Here is a 23,210-nt window from a genome sequence, read left to right as displayed (position 1 = left end):
TGGTCTCCAGCTCCACGTGACAATAAGACTCTGCCAGAGTAGTATTTAAACAAAAAGACTCAAACAAGGTAGCCATCGCCGCCATGACACTGCTGAATAGCCTGATCAGGGATTTCTATTGGAGCGGGAGTTTCTCAGCATTTATGCTCTCTAGCTCTGCACCACACCAGGAGTGGTTAAACTGGGACGAGATGCAGCTCTGTACTGGAGTCTCTTCCACAGAGTGTCTCTATGCTGGTCACATATCCTCCCTTTGTCAGGGAAGAGACACTGGTGTGATACTAGAAGCTGATCATCCCTCTGAGATTAGATTGTCTGAGACAAAGTTATACTGTACTTAACTGGTTTAAGAGCTTGACGAGTGGTATAACTTTCTCATCTATGCACCTTCCAGGCTCTGCAGTGGTCTGCTGCGAGCTTGATGGCCTCCCTCACACACAGAACATCCATGCCTTCCACTTACACCCAGAGCCAGGAAGGTCAATATAGCAGAGATACTATACTGTACACTCACTGACCGTGTGTGTTCTACCTTGAGGCCAGGAATATAGTCTCCCTCTTTTGAAGTACTCAGTGCTAGGAGAAGTCCTCTCTACAGACATCTCCATACCCAACTTGTTGTTCTCACAGATGAAGATACATGGCAGCTTCCACAGAGCGGTCATGTTGAAAGACTCAAAGATCTGGCCAAAATTGGATAAGTGGAAGAAAATCGATGCTGATTTATTATCTGATATATATACTGWACAAAAATATAAACGCAACATCAGTGGTGGAAAAAGTACTCAGTTGTCATACTTGAGTAAAAGTAAAGATACCTTAATAGAAAATGACTCCAGAAAAACTGAAAGTCACCCAGTAAAATACAAGAGTAAAAGTCTAAAAGTACTTGGTTTTAAATATACTTAAGTATCAAAAGTAAATAGAATTGCTACAACGTACTTAAGTATGAAAAGTAAGTGTAAATAATTTCAAATTCATTATATTAAGCAAACCAGACGGCACAATTTACTCATTTTTTTTAATTGACAAATTGCAGGGGCACACTCCAGCACTAAGACATCATTTACAAATGAAGCAATTGTGTGCCAGATCAGAGACAGTAGGGATGTTCTCTTGATAAGWGRATGAATTTGACCATTTTCCTGTCAAAATGTAACAAGTACTTTTGGGTGTCAGGGAAAATGTATGGAGTAAAAAGTACATTATGAAGTAAAAGTAAAAGTTGGCAAAAATATAAATAGTAAAGTAATGTACAGATCCCCCAAAAAACGACTTAAGTAAAAATACTTTAAAGTAATACTTAAGTACTTTACACCACTGCACAACATGCAACAATTTCAAAGATTTTACTGAGTTATAGTTCATATAAGGAAATCAGTTGATTTAAATAAATTCATAAGGCACTAATCTATGGATTTCACATGACTGGGCATAGGCCAACCAACTGGGGAGCCAGGCCCAGCCAATCAGAATGGGTTTTTCACCACAACAGGGCTTTATTACAGACAGAAGTCCTCCTCAGTTTCATCAGCTGTCTGGGTAGCTGGTCTCGGATGATCCCGCAGGTGAAGAAGTCAGATGTGGAGGTCCTGGGCTGGCGTGGTTACACGTGGTCTGCAGTTGTGAGGCCAGTTGGACGTACTGCAAAATTCTCTAAAACGCCGTTGGAGACGGACTATGGTAGAGAAATTGGACTTTGACAGGCCGCCCCCAGGTGGTGAAGGTAGGAAACAGCATCTCCACCCCGCTGATCCTCAACACTGGGGCCCCACTAGGGTGCGTTCTCAGCCCTCTCCTGTACTCCTTGTTCACCCATGACTGCGTGGCCATGCACGCTTCCAACTCGATCATCAAATTTGCAGACGACACTACAGTGGTAGGCTTGATTACCAACAATGACGAGACGGCCTACAGGGAGGAGGTGAGGGCCCTCGGAGTGTGGTGTCATGAAAATAACCTCCACTCAACATCAACAAAACAAAGGAGATGATCYTGGACTACAGGAAACAGCAGAGGGAGCACCACCCCATCCACGGGACAGTAGTGGAGAAGGTGGACATTTTTAAGTTCCTCGGCGTACACATCACGGACAAACTGAAATGGTCCACCCACAGACAGCGTGGTGAAGAAGGCGCAACAGCGCCTCTTCAACCTCAGGAGGCTGAAGAAATTTGGCTTGTCATCTAAAACACTCGAGAGCATCCTGTGGAGCTGTATCGCGGCCTGGTACGGCAATTGCACCGCCCTCAACCGCATCGCTCTCCAGAGGGTAGTGCGGTCTGCACAACGCATCACCGGGTGAAAACTACCTGCCCTCCAGGACACCTACAGCACCCGATGTCATAGGAAGGCCAAAAAGATAATCAAGGACAATAACCACCCGAGCCACTGCTTGTTCTCCCCGCTATCATCTAGGTGAGGTCAGCACAGGTGCATCAAAGCTGGAACCGAGAGACTGAAAAACAGCTTCTATCTCAAGGACATCAGACTGTTAAACAGCCATCACTAACATAGAGAGGCTGCTGCCAACATAAAGAATAAAACCTCTGGTCACTTAAATAAATGGACTTAAAGGTATCACTAGTCACTTTAAATAACGCCACTTTAATAATGTTTACATAATCTACAATTACTCATCTCATATCTATATTCTATACCATCTACTGCATCTTGCCTATGCCGCTTGCCATCGCTCATCCATATATTTATATGTACATATTCTATTCATCCCTTTACATTTGTGTGTATAAGGTAGTTGTTGTGAATTTGTTAGATGAATTGCTAGATATTACTGCATAGTCAGAACTAGAAGCACAAGCATTTCGCTACACTCACATTAACATCTGCTAACCATGTGTATGTGACCAATAACATTTTATTTGAAATTAACATTAAATTATCTAGCAACAGCTCTGGTGGACATTCCTGCAGTCAGCATGCCAATTGCATGCTCCCTCAAAACTTGGAGACATCTGTGGCATTGTGTTGGTGACAATACTACACATTTTAGAGTGTCCTTTTATTGTCCCTAGCACAAGGTGAACCTGTGTAATGATCATGCTGTTTCATCAGTTTCTTGATAATCCATTACCCTGATGTATGGCATATCTTGGCAAAGGAAAAATGCTCACTAACAGGGATGTTTGCACAAAATCTGAGCGAAATAAGCTTTTTGTGCATATGGAACATTTCTGGGATCTTTGAATTCAGCTCATGAAACATGGGACCAACACCTTAGATGTTGTGTTTATATTTTGGTTTAGTGTAGATAGAACAAATGTCACCTGGTTGGCTGCTCCATCTCAGTACAGCATCAAACACACCTGGTTGTTGCCCTGGTACTGACAGGCTAGGGCCACACCTACCCCCAATGGAACTTGTAGACACACACACACATTGAGAATGTAGTCTTCACAGTGAGAATGTACAGGATCTTCACTAAATCCTAACCGTAAAGCCAGAGTCCTTAATTGATACAATAACCTTGCCTCTGTTAGAAGATGAGGGATGAGCCTGGAGAAATGTAACCACTCAAATTCATAGACAGAGCTATGGATACAAGGACTGACCATCCATGACATCAARATGATAGTTTTAACCATGTTTTGAAGCTATACATAGTTTACAATGGCGTAAACAAGCTTATATTTTGGGTTGATGGGGTCAGACGGTTGATAAGTGTGTACGTTACATCTTTCAAGAATCAATGTCTATATACAGTGGGGAGAACAAGTATTTGATACACTGCCGATTTTGCAGGTTTTCCTACTTACAAAGCATGTAGAGGTCTGTAATTTTTATCATAGGTACACTTCAACTGTGAGAGACGGAATCTAAAACAAAACTCCAGGAAAATCACATTGTATGATTTTTAAGTAATTCATTTGCATTTTATTGCATGACATAAGTATTTGATCACCTACCAACCAGTAAGAATTGCGGCTCACACAGACCTGTTAGTTTTTCTTTAAGAAGTCCTCCTGTTCTCCACTCATTAGCTGTATTAACTGCACCTGTTTGAACTCGTTACCTGTATAAAAGACACCTGTCCACACACTCAATCAAACAGACTCCAACCTCTTCACAATGGCCAAGACCAGAGAGCTGTGTAAGGACATCAGGGATAAAATTGTAGACTTGCACAAGGCTGGGATGGGCTACAGGACAATAGGCATACAGCTTGGTGAGAAGGCAACAACTGTTGGCGCAATTATTAGAAAATGGAAGAAGTTCAAGATGACGGTCAATCACCCTCGGTCTGGGGCTCCATGCAAGATCTCACCTTGTGGGGCATCAATGATCATGAGGAAGGTGAGGGATCAGCCCAGAACTACACGGCAGGACCTGGTCAATGACCTGAAGAAAGCTGGGACCACAGTCTCAAAGAAAACCATTAGTAACGCACTACGCCATCATGGATTAAAATCCTGCAGCGCACGCAAGGTCCCCCTGCTCAAGCCAGTGCATGTCCAGGCCCGTCTGAAGTTTGCCAATGACCATCTGGATGATCCAGAGGAGGAATGGGAGAAGGTCATGTGGTCTGATGAGCTTTTTGGTCTAAACTCCACTCGCCGTGTTTGGAGGAAGAAGGATGAGTACAACCCCAAGAACACCATCCCAACCGTGAAGCATGGAGGTGGAAACATCATTCTTTGGGATGCTTTTCTGCAAAGCGGACAGGACGACTGCACCGATTGAGGGAGGATGGATGGGGCCATGTATCGCGAGATCTTGGCCAACAAACTCCTTCCCTCAGTAAGAGCATTGAAGATGGGTCGTGGCTGGGTCTTCCAGCATGACAACGACCCGAAACACACAGCCAGGGCAACTAAGGAGTGGCTCCGTAAGAAGCATCTCAAGGTCCTGGAGTGGCCTAGCCAGTCTCCAGACCTGAACCCAATAGAAAATCTTGGAGGAGCTGAAAGTCCGTATTGCCCAGCGACAGCCCCGAAACCTGAAGGATCTGGAGAAGTCTGTATGGAGGAGTGGGCCAAAATCCCTGCTGCAGTGTGTGCAAACCTGGTCAAGAACTACAGGAAACATATGATCTCTGTAATTGCAAACAAAGGTTTCTGTACCAAATATTAAGTTCTGCTTTTCTTAGTATCAAATACTTATGTCATGCAATAAAATGCAAATTAATACTTAATCATACAATGTGATTTTCTAGATTTTTGTTTTAGATTCCGTCTCTCACAGTAAAAGTGTACCTATGATAAAAATTACAGACCTCTACATGCTTTGTAAGTAGGAAACACTGCCGATTTTGCAGGTTATCAAATACTTGTTCTCCCCACTATCAATCAGTTTACAGTCCACAAATTGGTAGTACCAATCCCATATTGTCCCTTTAAACAAACACAGTAAAATAGCTTTAGGACTACACATCATATTATGTAACGTGATCACATACTTTCATCTCACCACTGTTTTATTGTTCTTCACACAAGTTGCAGCTGTACAGTCCTGTGTTTTCGACTTTAGTACCATAGCATGCTGCCGAGTGACTTGAGGGATGTAAACATGACCAATTTGCACACGTCAAAGCATTGTCAGAATTATGCATACAACAAATGCCTTAGCATTCCATAAGTTTAACTTGTAGCGAATACAAAGTACAGTCTGCACAAAACAACTTCATCTAATTAGCTACAGTTGAAACCAGTTTAAAAGTTCTGGAGTACATCAGCTGAATGGCTGGAGCTGGCTAGCAATTATTACAGCATCGTGGCATTTTGCTTATGCTAACTTGAAAGCTTGTCACGTATACTCGTCGGGAACGTTAATGTCAATATCAAGTAGCTATCTACAGCTTCCCAGTTATCTGTAGCTATCCAATTGTCACCTTCAAATAAAGAATTGGTTAGGCAATGCATCTAATTGAACACGTTGAGAACAAAGATAGGGGTTGCTATATGGAAATGTACAGACAGTGTCAAAATCTAATGACTGCAGCTTTCTTCGTCAGCTGTCCAAATGGATAGCATCAATGGGTATAACTTGACACTAAGAAACGCCCATACCAGTAAACACCCCGAATTGCGGTCTGCAATTACACCCCTCTCGGCTCAGTGGCTTTGGAGAAGTGTGACCAACTGTCTATCATGCTGCATAGAGATGGAAAATACTCAAACACAATAATCACATAGTGCAAAAAAATAAACTGTCCTAGAGGGTTGTCTCTCTCCCTCCCTCACACAGGAAAAAAATGAATAGAAAAGTTACTCCAGACAGCACAACTTAACCCACAGAGGCACAGAGGCAGTGGTCTATAGTCATTGAAATGTCAGTTTATTTTACAACCCATTGCAACTGGATAGCACTCATTTCTGCAATACAGAAAAAAAGAACACCGAAGAAGACATTTAAATACACATGGATCCAGACACTTTCCATACTGTAGACAGGAGGGGGGTGATGATAGTAGTAGAGATCGAGATTGTTTGGCATGAGTGTGTATCCTGTCTAGGGGGTCAAGGCTAGAAGGGATCCAGCTTTGTCAAATTAAAAATCAAAAGTATATTTTTCCCCCTTCATTTTAACTAACCCTAACCCTTTTCCTAACCTAATTCTCAGGACCTGCTACGAAAAGTCAAATCTGATGTTAATTTGACAAAAGCTGGATCCTTTCTAGCCATGACCTGTCTGGGGGGGTGAGGGAATTATATCGAACAGACATTGAGGCCATGGTACCATTTCTCCCATTGCACAGCAGACTCGGAAAGCTGCTGCACTTCGTCACTCAACTTTAATGCAGTTGGGATTCGATGTTCAAATGTGTTTTATAAAAATACAGAAAAATTCATAAACTGTGTAATTCCTTGCGGATATGTTTCTATGCAGAGTTAGCTAGTATGTTTGAGAGAGTTCCCATACACTGCTAAGCAATGGGAGTGCTTTAGGTGTCTTTGACACCAGGTTCACTTCAGTGGTAAAGACAAGGATTTTTTTTCCTGGCCAAGTTACCTGACTCAGACAAACTCTGGGCACTAACATGTAAAATTAGATAAGAGTGCAAAAAATAAATAAAAAAAACACACAAGACAGGGCAAAAGAGTCTGGTAGTCCAATCAACACTGTTCTCTATGAGGAGACCGCATTAAACATGTCAATGCACATCCAAGCTTTGAGAGAGAAAAAATACAATCACTAAAATATTTGAAGCTTTGACCTGTGTTGTATTATTATTCAGTGGTGGGGGGATGTTACAAGGAGGTAACATACACATATAGAAAAATCAATTCGCCTTGTATTAACCAGCATGTGTATTCTATTCTTTGTATTTTGGAGAATCTACAACAAAATTAACAAAACACATCGTACGGCGTGTGGATAGAGCAGAAAGGACAAAGCAGACACTCGATCACTAACGCAGATAGATCGTGCCGCCTGCAACAGATACAGTGCTAGACTGGTGCAACTCAGAGGCAAGGTGAGCGACTACAGGACTGACTGAAACAGACTTCAAGCCTCACCAATCGGTTTGAACTGATAACAGGAGGCGCTGCAATTGGCAGCGTATTAGGTTACTGTTCCGCTCAAAGTAGAGCGTGTTGGTGTGTACATATGACACTTAATGGTAAGTGTCCCTTTGAATACAGTATCTGCGAGACAACATTCATGCCTGACAGACAGTTAATTCTCTGTCTACCACAGCAACTCACAGTACCTTAAAACAACTCTACAGTAGTACCCATCTGTATGTATGCACTCCTATCTGTACTGCAAAGTTTGATGCGTTTCTTACATATGAAAAGTTCTGTGGTTTGTGCTTGACTTGTATATACAGTGCAGGGCAGTGGATGTCACATGCAGTGGTTGATGATTGTACTGGACCGGAATCGTCATATATTTTATTCTTTACCACGTCTCAAAACTCTTAAGTCGCCTCCTCTCCCTCATCACTGATTGGTTAAACGGAGCTCATATTAAAAAGTACTTTTACCTTACAGATCAGTGATAAACATAAGGAGAGGGAGGAAGCCATTCAAGACTATTGAGACACCCCATATCTTTAAAACACAGCATGTCCCTTGTCCTCTCAACCCCTCCCCCTGTCTTCGTAGCTCTTCTTCCCTCTCTCAAGTTACTGGAGCTCCTTCATTCTGTTGAGGGCCGAGCCAGCCTGAAACCATTCGATCTGTGTCTCGTTGAAGGTGTGGTTCAGCTGGAACTCATCTTTGGTGCCGTCACTGTGCTTCACTACTGTAGACAGGGGCTGGAGGGGCAGGGATACACCATTAGAGATACAGACATGTGAACCTTCTGGAAACAAAGTCCCAGACCCTAATCTGGAGGTGGGCGATTCTGATCCTGGACAGTCTCATTTAGACCATGATTAGTTCATGATAGGCTGGAACAAAAGCCTACAGATTGGTGTAAGTGCCACTCACCTTTCCTGGGGCGAAGGTTGCAAGTCCTTTGATGGAGATCTTGTCGTCTGGGCGGATCTTGTCGTAGTCAGCGGGGTTCTGGAAGGTCAGGGGCAGCATTCCCTGTTTCTTCAGATTCGTCTCTGTAGAGAGAAGGAAAGAAAAAAGGTTAGTTGGGTGGATGTTGAAAAAGAAGTTGGCGAGGGAAGCAATGTAGATGCAATGTTCTGCTTACACACAAACTGTTCCTTTTAGCCTGTACGTAAGTTACCGTGGATCCTGTTGTAAGTTATCGTGGATCTAGGGCTGGGCGATATGGCCAAAATAACGTATTTGATTAATAAAATGTTTATTTTATTGATTAATAAAAGTTCTACATTTGCTTTATGAGTAGTGCGCAACACCTATTCTAAATTATTTCAATGGGTCTTTCTCCATTCTGATCGTTTTATACTGTTCAATTCAACAAAAACAATTTCCTGCATTTACATCAATTTCTCCACTCATTTGAAAATGTCCACAGTATGAAAAAAGAAAAGAAACCTCTTTTTTTTTACCCCTTTTTTCTCCCCAATTTCGTGGTATCCAATTGGTAGTAGTTAGTCTTGTCTCATCGCTGCAACTCCCGTACGGACTCGGGAGAGGCGAAGGTCGAGAGCCATGCGTCCTCCGAAACACAACCCAACCTAGCCGCACTGCTTCTTGACAACGCACATCCAACCCGGAAGCCAGCCGCACCAATGTGTCGGAGGAACCACCGTACACCATAAGCCACAGGAGTCACTAGTGCACGATGAGACAAGGATATCCCTGCCTGGCCAAACCCTCCCTAACCCGGACGACGCTGGGCCAATTGTGCGTCGGGCCATGGAACTCCCGGTCACGGCCGGCTGTGACAGAGCCTGGGCTCGAACCCAGAATCTCTGGTGGCACAGCTTAGACTACTGCGCCACCCGGGAGGCCCCTAGGCCTCATTTTTAACCAAATGTTGCAATTMCGATTTAGATCAAAACACGGGTGAACTTTTGGAATCATGGAAATAGAATGTTTATTTTATAGTTAGAATATAAATAATAGTGGTCACTTTGAATACAGTGTTGTTTGACATGACAACGAATGAAAATGCCTTCGACTAGTTATTGTGACAGGGTAGTAACCAAAGTGATGTTCAGTGTTTCCTAGGGGACCCCATAATCTTTGGCTACATTAAATCTTTATTCATGTAGTCAACATATTCATGCTTCGCCTATTCCTCTGATTTAGAAAATACTGTTGCACAAACATGCGGATTTAGGCCTCCACCAGCACTGGTATCAGGCTGTATTAGCTAGCTACGTTTGCTCTGACTCAGTACTTTTATTAGCTAGTTAGCGATTAGCATTAATGGCTAACACAATTTAGCTTAACTTGCTGAGAAAATACAAACTAGCTGTTTGCAGATGTAAGAAACGCAAACAAATAGTAATTATAGAACGCTTGTGGATTTATATTAAGATCAAAGTGGAAACATCATCGTCATCAACATTGTGTTGCATTGACCATTTAACAAACATTCAAATAGCGTTACAGAAGGTATAGTAAAAACCCAAACCGGTCCGTGCATCAATACCGGTATATAGTAAAATACGGTATACCGCCCAGCCCTACGTGGATCTTGTAGTAAGTTACCGTGGATCCTGGCAAAGCTCTTGACGATGATGCATCTTCCTCCCAGGTGTCTGGGCTCRAGGGCTGCATGCTCTCTGCTGGATCCCTCACCGTAGTTGTCATCTCCCACAACCACCCACGACAGACCGTTGGCCTGGGAGAGGAGGAAGGTGAGGAGAGTTTTTTTTTTAAAAGAGAAAAAAAAGAAAAGGGAAACCATTAAAATCCCTAATCAATTTCCATTTCTTACATTGATGGCCAAATGTTTAAGGGAATGCCTAATCGATATCAATCCCTCTTGAAAAAATGTATAAAAGGGTCTGAATCTTAACGAGACAGAATTTCAAAGGGAAATTAGAGCGAAAAGTACACTTGTTGATCTCAAATGAGGATGTGGTTTGAGCTAGGGGTCAAGGGTCATCATCCGGGGCGCTTACCTTGTAATGGCGGGCGACGTCAGGCACACCGCCGTACTCTCCTGTCAGCTGGTTCTTGATCTTGTTGACGCCGTCGTTCTCGATGTTGACTGCTCCAATTAGCATGTTGTTGGAGATGTTGTCAAGGTGACCACGGAACTTGAGCCATGGACCAGCGGCGCTGATGTGGTCTGTGGTGCATTTCCCCTTCACCTGGAGAGAGAGCATGAATGGTGGAATGGGAAAAGGAGAAGAAGAGTAAGGTTGACTGGAAAGGATCACATTTTTAAAAGGAGTCTTCAGTTACAAAATACATTTCTATCTGTACGTTCTATAATGTCGCACCCTCCTGAACAGACCCCAGTTTGTCCTTTGACCCCTGACCTTGATGAGGATTTGCAGGTCCTCCAGGTCACCTCCGGCCCACTTGTCAAAGGGCTCCAGCAGCTGCAGCCGGGTGCTGGTGGGGCTGACGTCCACCCTCAGTTTTGAGCCACCCTCGGCAGGGGGGTGCTGGTAGGTGTCCTGACCGGGGTCAAAGTCCAACTTGGGCAGCTCGTCTGCACTGGGGGGCTTCAGCTTGAACTTCTCTCCATTGGCGGCCGTAAGGTAATCAACCTCGGGGTTGAAATCCAGGGTTCCTGCGATGGCCAGGGCTGTGACGATCTGGAGGAGCAGAGGACAAGGGAGAGAGGCAAGGTGTGTGTGCGCAAGTGTATAATATTTATATGCGAGTGAGAAAAGAGAAAGTCACAAAATAAGGTGCATTTAGCGTCCTAAAAGTACCTCAGGGGAGGCGACAAAGGCGTGTGTGGCTGGGTTGGCGTCATTCCTGGCGGTGAAGTTCCTGTTGTAAGATGTGACGATGGTGTTCTTCTCTCCCTTCTTCACATCACGCCTGAACAGAAACATCAACTTAACACTGTATCCCAAATGGCACCCTATTCCCTATATAGTGCACTACTTTTGACCAAAGCTCTACGGGGATGCTATTTAAAACACATCCAATATCTTAAGACACATTTAKGTCTAAATGAATAACAGAATGAACATAAATAGGGCTGTGGCAGTCATGAAATTTAGTCAGTTGGTTATTGTCATGCAAAAGTCTGCCGGTCTCACAGTAATTGATGTTAATTAACAAACACGTTTAGCATCTCCAGGCCTCCACACAAAAGCTACTGATGCAGGTCTTGGGCCTTTGGAACAAAATCAATGGAATATACACCATCACAATATATCCCTTTAGGACTATCCTAAACAAAACAAAAAATATTGGGTGAGGAGAGTAATCTGTTCTACCAATAAATTGGTAGAAATGTTTAAAACGTGTATTTTTCATTTTTAGACACATCCTATGTGTTTTAACATAATCAACTATATGCACTGAGCTTGTCTTATGCTTTGAGTGCACGGTTTGATGAAATAATTAAAAAGACATGAGGGAGTCCGACCGCAGTAGATTTGATTGTGCTGGGCGGGCTTAGACTTCCTGCGCAGTGTTAAAAAATAAATAAACACATCGAGAGACTGACGAGCACCCGTTGTCTCTCCCTCTCTCCTCCCTGCTGCAGCGACCAGCACATAACATCAGTGTTTACTGCGCTGTCCGTGTTACTAAACCTGCAAAATAATAACAGCCATGACAAAAGTTCTGTTGCAGAATCCCTCATTTGTTTAGGAAAAACATGCCCTATTCCAGCAACCGTTCCTCTCGTTACGTGACACATGTATGCATCGCAAAATGGGTGCAGAGGACATGACAAATAAACTTGAAAACGGGGGAACGTTTACTGCTTCCTCAGGAGGGAAAAGGGAAGTCAGATGTGTGGAATAAATTTGACTAGTTGTGGAAAATACTTGCGATCAAGAAAAAGGTAAGGAGCAAGCGCTGTGTGCATGTGTACCAAACAGGTGCTGTTAGATTACAGTATAATTTGTCTGATGGTTTGGAACAATGTAAACACTAAATAAATAAGCGTACCAGACTTTTTCAACGCAGATCGCGCTGAAAGTCCTGCCATCTCCACATTGGTTTATAGAAGCAGGTACCCACATGCCATCTCCTTATTGGTTATACCCACGTGGGTGATTGAAAGACGAACCGTTTTGCCGGTTGTCGTGGTAATACTATGAACGTTTAGATGCCAATCACCATATAAGTTCAAAGATGAAAAAGCATGGAAGGAGGAGAGATGACTAGAAGCGATTCGGTTGGCCGTTTTATGTGTGGATTAATTGGCGGAGTAGAGGAGCTTGTGCATTTCAGGTAAAATAACTCGAATGTATATATCCCAGGACAAATTAGCTAGCAACAGCAAGCTAGCTAAATAGGACAAATTAGCTAGCAAGTGCAAGCTAACTAGCTAAATTGCCATACATGTTAAATGCTTTTCGACCTGTCCCCAAATTAATGTCATTGGTTCAGAGTTTGTTTTGCTATTTTAACCTGTGTGTCGTGATCGTGTTTGGTGTAGGGGGACAAAATATATTTATGCACGATAGGGCACGCGTGCAGCCGGTTTGGGTTCCGTGTTAGGCCTACAGCTCGATGGTGGTTAAGGCTGCTATACTAAGCCTACTAATGTTAATGACAGGTATTATTATGAACATTATAATAACAATAAGACCAAGAAATGGGTTATTATAAATATTTTGAGACAATTTCGAACAACACAAAATAAACAATACCCTAACAACAAAGTGTAAAGCCTTCATTACAGAATAAAAAAGAGGCATCTACATTTTCCCGGCATTTTAGCTATCGGTGTGAGGTTCGGCAGGCACCTAAGTCAGTTATGTAACTGCCTTGCTCAGTGGCAGTGTGGGTGAAACACCTGAGAAAAGCAAACTCTGTAGTCTGCCTGAAAGTGGATTCGCTAGACCAATACATTACAAATATTTTTCATAAACATGTGATCATTTTCGGTTTTAATTTTAAAGTACCAACTCAGAAAATGTCTGATTTAAGGCCTTCCAGTACTTGAATTTCAGAGCGCCAAATTCAAGTACTTTAAGCACCTTGTGCAAACCATGCCGTCTTCTAACTCCACTGCTGCCTCCGCATTGGTTCTCACCACCAATATGCTGGGTAACATTGCTATTATGCACATAGCAACATGGTCTAGGAAAAGGTGCCAATTCAAAAGCGCACTGATGTTTCAGAACCGCGGACAGCGAACGCTATCTAACGCGGGAGAAAGTGCATCGTTATCGTGTTGCACCATTGTTCTTATATAATAACCCTATACAACTTCAGTAGCACGTCTTAGTGATGGACCGTGCCATCCCCACGGCCTCCACAATGGATTAGTCCACTCATACAGGTGTGAATCAGACAAGTGTCTTGTACACATTTTTTTTTATTGCTATATGCATGACTGAAGAAATCTGTCGACCAAAAGCCTATCGACTAAATGGGGTCCGCCCTATATCCATCAATTTTAGGCAGGTCTAAAGATACATTTTCTTCATATCATAACGTATTTCTGAAAAACAGAATATGTGTTGGCCTACTGTAAGTTATCTGGCTATGCACCATGTCGTAGGATTGTTCATTTTGCAGACAAGATATGCTTATAAATTCTGTGCCATTATTTTACAGTAAGAAGAATATAATTGAACTTAGCTGAATAAAATAAAAAGGATATTTTTCCCCATTCAGGAGCATGTGCATAAGTGGCTATATTGAGTGTAAAAATGATCATTAGAAAATGGTTCTGTATGCTAGATTTAGAGTTAATTGCTACTTTAGTTGTGAATGGATACAAACCTTAGAAATCAAAAGAAGCAGTGTATTCGGAAAGTATTCAGACCCCTTGACTTTTTCCACTGTTACTTTACAGCATAATTCTAAAATGGATTAAATTGTCACATAATACCCCATGACAAAGCAAAAACAGGTTTGTAGAAATTTTTGCAAATGTATTAAATACAAAACTAAAATATAACATTTATATAAGTATTCAGACCCTTGAAGTACTTTGTTGAAGCACTTTTGGTAGCGATTACAGCCTCGACTCTTCTTGGGTATTGTAACTGCAGATTTCCTCCTCTTCGTCTGAAGAGGAGGTGTAGCAGGGATCGGACCAAGACGCAGCGTGGTAAGTGTCCATGTTTTAATAGAAACAACTGAACATGACACAAATACAAAATAACAAAGTAATCCTAACCGAAAACAGTCCCGTGTGGCACAAACACTGACACAGGAAACAAACACCCACAAACCAACAGTGAAAACAGGCTACCTAAATATGGTTCCCAATCAGAGACAATGAAAAACACCTGCCTCTGATTGAGAACCATATCAGGCCAAATGACAAACCTAAACATAGAAACACAGAACATAGACTACACCCACCCAGCTCACGCCCTGACCAACTAACTAAAGACAAAAACAAAGGAAATAAAAGGTCAGAACGTGACAGGTATGATGCTACAAGCTTGGCACACCTGTATTTTGAAGTTTCTCCCATTCTTCTCTGCAGATCCTCTCAAGCTCTGTCAGGTTGGATGGGGAGAGCCACTGCACAGCTATGTTCAGGTCTCTCCAGAGATGTTCGATCYGGTTCAAATCCGGGCTCTGGCTGGGCCACTCGAGTACATTCAGAGACTTGTCCCGAAGCTACTCCTGCGATGTCTTAGCTGTGTGCTTAGGGTTGTTGTTCTGTTGGAAGGTGATCCTTCACCCCAGTCTGAGGTTCTYAGCAGGTTGTCATCAGGCATCCCCTGTGCTTTGCTCTGTTCTTCGTTCCCCTCGATCCTGACTAGTCTCCCAGTCCCTGCCCCTGAAAAACATCCCCACAGCATGATGCTGCCACCACCATGTTTCACCGGAAGGATGGTATTGGCCAGGTAATGAGCGGTGCCAGCTTTCCTCCAGACGTGACACTTGGCATTCAGGCCAAAGAATTCAATCTTGGTTTCGTTACACTGGAGAATCTTGTTTCTCATGGTCTGAGAGTCCTTTAGGTGCCTTTTGGTAAACTCCAAGCGGGCTTTCATGTGCCTTTTACTGAGGTGGCTTCCATCTGGCCACTCTACCATAACGGCCTGATTAGTGGAGTGCTGCTAAGATGGGAGAACCTTCCAGAAGGACAACCATCTCCACAGAGGAACTCTGAAGCTGAACTCTGTCAGAGTGACCAAGGCCCTTCTCCCCCCAATTGCTCAGTTTGGCTGGGCGGACAGCTCTAGGGGGAGTCCCAAACTTCATCCATTAAAGAAGAATGGAGGTCACTGTTCTTGGGGACCTTCAATGCGGCAGAATTTCTTTTGGTACTCTTCCCCAGATCTGCACCTCGAGACAGTCCTGTCTCGGAGCTCTACGGACAATTCCTTTGACCTCATGGCTTGGTTTTTGCTCTGACATGCACTGTCAACTGTGGGGCCTTATAGACAGTTGTGTGCCTTTCCAAATCATGTCCAATCAATTGAATTTACCACAGGTGGATTCCAATCAAGTTGTATTGTAGAAACATCAATGGAAATAGGATGCACCGGAGCGCAATGTCAAGCCTCATAGCAAAGGGTCTGAATACTTATGTAAATAAGGTATCTTTTTTATAAAKTTGCAAACATTTCTAAAAAACAGATGTCTCCTGGTCATTATGGCGTATTGTGTGTAGATTSAGGAATTGGTTTTATTTAATCCATTTTAGAATAAGGCTGTAATGTAACAAAATGTGGGGGGAAAATCAAGGGGTCTGAATACTTTCCGAATACACTGTACATGATGCGACTATCGGCATTGATGATTTGAGAAAGTCGAGAAAAAGAAAAAAAAAGCTGCCACTACCTTGCCTCAGGCTGCACATGCCGTTTCCTCATATTTTCACCCATCAGACTATWKTCCATTTAATCTAGTCTTTACTCATGTAAAATTAGTTTTGATTTAGAACGGCCCATTATTAAATTGGCAAGATAAAAAATAAAAAAAGACATGTCATCCGTATATACTGGAATAGCGAAGATGCCACTTTCCTGCAGGTATGTTTTTCACTCTGTTGGATAGGCTACTTGAGTAATTTCGCTGCACGACAGGTGAAATTCCACCCAAACCGGTTCCTGCAGATACCCAGTGCTTAATTTGGGAAAGTGAACAGTAACATATTTTCACAACGAAACATTTGATTAAACTGTTGACAGCCCCTCTCTCTGCACACTGGAGAAAGGAATGAAGGAGATAGTAGCTAAAAGGTATTGTCAGCCTATATATATATTTTTATATACACATCTTTTCCTGTCATGTATATTATGCGGTAAGCCATGTATTGTATAAAGACACAATCATTATTTTAATTCAGTGTTCTTGGGCTCAAATATAGGCCTATGCTTACAGCATATGGCTGTTTTGAATTAATCATCACCTTAGAAAAACGCTGTCCATTTCATTGTGTTAGGCTTTGAGACATCCACAACTGTTTTCCACTAAGTTGCAATCTGTTGAACTTCTTTCTTCAAATTGATCAATCACAGTGAGGTGAGTTTTAAAAGCGTATTCCGTTTTCATGCAATTTGCGATTATATTTGCATTGATGTCAGAGTGGTTTGAAGGACAGTAGAGCCCTGAGTACCAGGCCATTAGCAACCTGATGATCGTACTACTAATGCATGTCCAGAGTGCATAACAGGAGATTACCGTGACTCAACTGTCACATTGAATTTTACTGCTGTCATGACTCATGACTGCCAGTAATAAGATCACCCTAACAGCTCTTAACATAAATGAGTAAGTCAACTAATTATTACCTGTCCCACTGTCCAATGCAGGGTCCACAGGCGTTGGCCAGGACCATTCCACCAACATCACCAAGGATCTTTGTCTACAGAACATACAGCTTCAATTAGGAGCAGCTAGTAGAAGTAGTTCCTGCTGAAGATATCAACATCCAAGGCTCCAATTACAAATTGACTACATATGATGCCCTTAAAACTAGAGCAGAGTTGTGCCAAAGTTGACATCCTCCTAAGAGTCAAGGATGTTAACAATATTTTACAACAGTTATCCTGTTGACCAGCACCCAAGACATCCCTGATCATATCCCCTTCCCCTATACTAGACATCTGCCCGTGCCCAGGGACTCACATATCCATCTCGCTCGATTGTAGCGCGGATCTGTTCAGACCCGGGGGTGATGGTGAACGCAGCCTTGCACTTCAGACCTTTGTCCAGGGCCTGTTTGGCCACGGAGGCAGAGCGGCCCATGTCCTCATAACTGGAGTTGGTGCAGCTGCCAATCAGACCTGAGGGGAGGGGACAGAGAGCTTAAGGAGCCACCTGCTGCATGTCTACTTTCTCAGTAGAACATCTATAAATCAGTATACAAGGCTAAAGCCAGATGTATAGTTAATAATATAGTAATAGCACAGCAATAGCACAAAAATAGCTCTAAACAGAGACATGGTTGAGAGAGCCAGTGGCCAGCTGTGAGGTCAAAAGGATCTGAAGGCTGCACTGACCCACTTTGACCTGCAGGGGCCAGCCATTTTTCACTGCCGTGGCCCCAATGTCTGCCATGGAGTGGGCCAGGTCAGGGGTGAAGGGCCCATTGATGTGGGGCTTCAGCTAGGAGGGACAAAGAAAAGTAGCATGGTTAGGTTGGGTGCGTGGAGGTGTGTGAGAGAGAGAAAGAGCAGGGGAGGGCACTCACCTCATCTAGGTTGATCTCGACCATTGAGTCATACTCACAGCCCGCGTCAGGAACCAGCAGATCAGCGTAATCGTCAGCCAGGGCAGCAATGTCTGAGATAGGGAGGGCAACGGGTCAGATAAATGGATCAAACAGCTCTTTAAAAAGAAATGACAACCCTTTCAGGGGAGTGTCCAAAATGGCACCCTATTCCCCTTATAGTGTATTATATAGGGAATAGGGTGCCATTTGAGACGCATTCCCAGGACTTCCACAAACATATTCAGGATATAACCAGAGATCATTGCACATCACACACATAGACGTGTTTGACGACATGAACTGACTGACCTCCACGGCCAGTCTTCTCCAAGTAGGTCTTCATGCGGTGGTTGTAGGGGAACACAGAGGTAGTGGCTCCAATCTCAGCCCCCATGTTGCAGATAGTGGCCATTCCTAAAACCCACAATGGTCTGTAGGTTACTATAGGCATTTCTACAACACAAAATCCCAATGTGGCTTGATAGTAAACACTTGATGATTATATATGGTGTGAGGAGCACAAAAAAAACAGAAGTACAGTATATTAGACCAGAGATCAGCTGGTCACCATCCTAGATAGATTATGAACTGTCTTATTGACTACATAACCCCTATGAAGTGTGCAGTAGACTGCAGAGGTAACCAAGTCCTCCCTCTCTCTGACCTGTGCAGGAGATGGAGTCCACCCCAGGTCCGTGGTACTCCACAATGGCTCCAGTACCTCCCTTTACGGTCAGAATCCCAGCAACCTTAAGGATCACATCCTTGGGGGATGTCCATCCTGACAGCTTGCCTGTCAGCTTCACTCCAATAACCTGACGTTGGAGAACATGGTTAAGTGATGTTTATGTAGTATCAGTTGTAGAAATGCATTATACCACTGTACTATATTACTGGGACTTCAGGAATAAGGTTTGTGTTAAATATAAACTGGGAATCACACTTACATTGGGACACTTGAGCTCCCAGGGGATGCCAGCCATGACATCAACAGCATCAGCCCCTCCCACTCCAATGCAGATGGAGCCCAGTCCACCACCATTGGGTGTGTGAGAGTCTGTGCCAATCAGCAACACCCCTGGGTAGGCATAGTTCTCCAGGATGATCTGAAATGGTAGTCAAATATGGTACTTACCACTGCAAACATAGCTCTTCATTATAAATGTGCAATATCTTGTTAACATTACGTTAACATAATGAAATTCTGGACATACATTCATAAACAATTTATTGGAATGTAATTCTATAATCAAGTGAATGCATTACCATAAATCAACACTAGGAAAAATAGTGCCTTCAAAAGTGTAATTTCAGATTAGCCTTGTTACTGTACCTGATGGATTATGCCAGAGCCTGGTTTCCAGAAGCCCACTCCATATTTAGCTCCAGCACTGGCCAGGAAGTTATACACCTCCGCATTAATATCCTAAGGACCAAGAGAAAAGGACAAATATTATTACTGGTACTTTATTCCCTAGTCCATCCCCCAGGACTGATGATTTTACATTTTAGTCATTGAGCAGACGCTCTTATCCAGTGTGACTTACATGAACAATTAGGGTTAAGTGCATCGCTCACCTAGCCAGCTCGGTATTTGAACCAGCGACCTTTCCGTTACTAGCCCAAAGCCATTAACAGCTAGGCTACCTGCCTCCATCCCCCTGACCAGGACTGAAATATCATGATTTTAGGGGCAAGGTCATTTGGCCTTGCAGAGGTGCCCAACCTGCTAGGTCACCAAGGACATTAACCAAAAGAGACAATAAATGCATTTGAAAACATAAAAGCTGGTGTTTTTTGGTTAAGAAAAAAGTACTAAAATAATTAGCTATGTCAAAGTGTAGGTGATAGGCTATGCATATTGGCTACAGCATCTCATGTCGACACCAACATGAGGRACCAGAAAATGTAGCCAAACTTGAATGAAAAATATAATGTAGGATAATTAATATTATCGCCTATAGGCTTGATTCTGTCAACATACTCAAGATAGGCCAGTGCCTGTTGCGCACCACAACGTCACCCACCTTGCAATCTGAGCGGAGTCAGTCAGCATTTTGAAGCCATTTAACCATAAAATGTTTCAAACCTGGACTTTTTATTTTATGAGGCATGTCTTACCTTACTTCAAAATAGCCTAGTCAAATTCTGGCCATAGGAATGTTGAGGGAATTATTTTATAAACCCTTCCTCATATCATTGAAACCAGTAGGCTATTTCTCTCAWGTTCAACTTCCATTGTCCAGCAGCCAGACACAATCCTAGCTGTAGCTTAATATCTTCCCTCTTTCTAAAGGATATTTTCATTTGCCACATTTTCCCGCTAATTGCATTTTGGAAGAGTCGCACATATAGCCTACTGTCTTGTGCACGTATACTGTGAAGAAATAACAGTTTATCAACATATTAAGCAAAAAAATCTGATCTGTTGCACCAGCCCAACTGCTTTTAAAYGTTTTTTTTTTTTTTATGAATTTGGGATCTATCATCCCACAACTGTTCCAGATTCTGTTTGGAATATTTATTTATCGTACAAAACAAGCTGAGCAATAGAAAAGGTATATTTTCGTACTACGGGAGGATAGTAGATTGACATAGTCTATTGCTTTTGCTAAATGTTATGCATCTTGTTGACTGAGGAAAAGTAAATGTGGACAGTTCTAACTTATTCAATGTGTGCCTCAACATTAAATAAGAATGACACACACCGTTGCATCCCCAATGTGTGGGTCTTCACTTGTAGCCTACTTCAGAGCTGCGAGGCCTGTGATAAGGACCAGATGACTTGATGGACATTGGCCAATAAGAATTGAGATATGAGAGAGCCATGTGAGTGAGGTGCTTAGGAGTACAGCGATTGGCAGCCGGGAGATTATTATATTRAGCCACTTTGGCCGCGAGGCATGGATTTTTTTAGGGGGCATTATGGCCACAAAGGGGGGAGACGGCCGTTGCTGTCACCGGGAAATTRGAGGCCTGCCCCTGACCTCTCACCTTTGCCCTCGCCAGGTCCTTGGCTCCTCCAATCTGGGCCTCGATCAGATGATCACAGTGGATGGTGGAGGGCACAGCCACCTGGGGCAGGCCACTGCTGATGAACTGCAGCATGGCCATCTGGGCTGTGGCGTCCTGCATGGCCACGCGGTCCGGCCGCAGACGCAGGTATGTACGGCCCCTGGCAATGTCCTGCCCCACAGGGTCATCCAGATGGCCGTAGACAATCTTTTCTGAGAGGGTGAGGGGACGGTTGAGTCTGAAAGGGAGGGCAGAGAGTGTGCAGAGTTACTGTTAAGGGCTACAAGTAGCTCTAATTGTACAGCTGACATTGAAGTTGGCTAAGTAAGAAACAGAATGGCACCACACTAGAACAGGCCTGCCACCCATCTCACTGTAAACATAGTGAAACAGGCACATGTTCTAGTGTAAACAGAGAGGCATACTGACCTCTTGCGCACAATGTTGACATTCTCATTGAGCTTCTCATAGTTGACGTAGTTGCTGGGCTCAAAGCGGCTCATTGACACTTTGGCCTTGGCATTGAAGGCTGCAGACACGTGCATGCGCCGCACACCCTGGCCCAGGGCAAGCTGGGGACAGAGATAATAATAATAATTTAAAAAAGTGAACATAAAAATAATTTGGGCCTAGAGTTAYATAAGTATTTGGTTGCTGTACTATAGCCCATGAGTAAACAACTTGGATGAAAAAGTGTGCCTGTACCCACAATGAAATAAATCATAAAAAGGGAAGGGTGGGTTTATTACAAAGTTATGTGTGTGTGTGTGTATAGAGAGCACTATGTGGCTGGGAGTTGCCAATAAAAACGTAAACATTTTCTTGTTGAGCACATAAAGACTCATTCTAGCTCAAGGTGAAACAGCTCTTCCCGTGCCTCTAGATGGGAGCAGTGGAATTGGATGGCTTTAAGAACTTCCATTGTATGGAACCAGATGAGATCATTGGCACAATGTGAGGTTAACAAGCATTCGAGAATATATGAATGTGTTTGCCAGCATGCCAACGTCAAATACAAAGACAGAACGTTATCTGGATTTTTTTTATGTTTAGTCACTAATCAGCACTAAATGAGTCCTTCAATTAAAATCCCTGAACCCAGGCATACAACTGACAGCTAAGACATACAGCTGAGACATACAGCAATAAACAGGTATTGTTTTCTTTCCGTGTCACCAAGGAGGTACTGTCACTCAAAGGTATGGGGAGGAAACCAGACCTATGAACATCAAACAGCTCTAGAGATCAGATAAAAAATAAAATAAAAACATCTTAGCATAACGCCAATAAATCCATTTTGACTTGAGATAAAAAAAAAAWAAAAAAAATAGACCAGAAAGGTCTCGTATGACAAACTGCTTTCTAATGACACCCCTCTCTCCGGACTCTAGTCTAACCGTGTTTTCACCAAACATACTGCGTCGTGCTTGCCAGCGCCTTGTGCGGTTGCTATGCGCACTAACCTTGCGTTAACCTTGCGACCAACAAACGTGTCCTCGGTTGAAATGACATATAGAGCGCAAGACATCTTACATTAGGGCACCTTCATCCAATTTTCAACATTACAAATGGCTTTAAAAAGCCATATTTGTGTGGAAATGACAAACTTGAGTTCATGACGAAGCTTTGACTCAGGACAAGATGACCTGGGTAGTCGGCAAGACTGATCGTACTCTCTCAAACAAACATCATATATAGACATCAGGTCCACATACAAAGTGCATTCACTTATATTTGAAAGTGAACTCTCACACATCGATGGTACATAAATGTGATAAAATGTGTGAAAAACTGTCACCTACCTGGAGCCGGGCAACGGTAAGACAGTATATCGCCATTTTGTTCACTGACAAAGATGTGTCGAGCAGAGGTGACGTCAGGTTTTGTAGCCGTCTAGGTCGCGTGTCTTTGCAGGAAAATAGAACGCACGTGTAAAGTTGTATTAGAAATATAGCTTTTCTGTGTCCTACTCTAATTTTGAAATCAGAAATGTATATATAATATATTTTCTTAACTAATATGCGACATGAATGCCAAACATTAAATCCTTCTATTTTGTATCTAATATTTTGTATACCTAGCTG

At 42.9% G+C, this 23,210-nt stretch overlaps 1 protein-coding gene across 1 annotated transcript; it reads right to left on the bottom strand.

Annotated features, from left to right (window-relative positions):
* Nucleotides 1-6,273: 6,273 nt before the first annotated feature.
* Nucleotides 6,274-23,028, bottom strand: LOC111967901 (aconitate hydratase, mitochondrial). The gene is made up of 17 exons (XM_023993336.2): nucleotides 22,929-23,028; nucleotides 21,556-21,698; nucleotides 21,106-21,364; nucleotides 19,445-19,537; nucleotides 19,059-19,217; nucleotides 18,776-18,926; nucleotides 18,421-18,525; nucleotides 18,091-18,182; nucleotides 17,900-18,005; nucleotides 17,526-17,683; nucleotides 17,189-17,262; nucleotides 11,225-11,336; nucleotides 10,823-11,104; nucleotides 10,460-10,651; nucleotides 10,044-10,176; nucleotides 8,397-8,518; nucleotides 6,274-8,221 (listed from the first exon to the last, which is right to left on the bottom strand). Exons 1-17 carry the CDS (start codon nucleotides 22,962-22,964, stop codon nucleotides 8,090-8,092), a joined length of 2,349 nt encoding a protein of 782 aa, XP_023849104.1. The 5' UTR covers nucleotides 22,965-23,028; the 3' UTR covers nucleotides 6,274-8,089.
* Nucleotides 23,029-23,210: the final 182 nt, after the last annotated feature.

The sequence above is a fragment of the Salvelinus sp. IW2-2015 genome, linkage group LG8, assembly GCF_002910315.2.
Source record: "Salvelinus sp. IW2-2015 linkage group LG8, ASM291031v2, whole genome shotgun sequence".
In the NCBI taxonomy this organism is placed as follows: Eukaryota; Metazoa; Chordata; class Actinopteri; order Salmoniformes; family Salmonidae; genus Salvelinus; species Salvelinus sp. IW2-2015.
The sequence above is the reverse complement of the archived record's forward strand: the minus strand, read 5'-3'. Positions and strand labels throughout refer to the sequence as shown.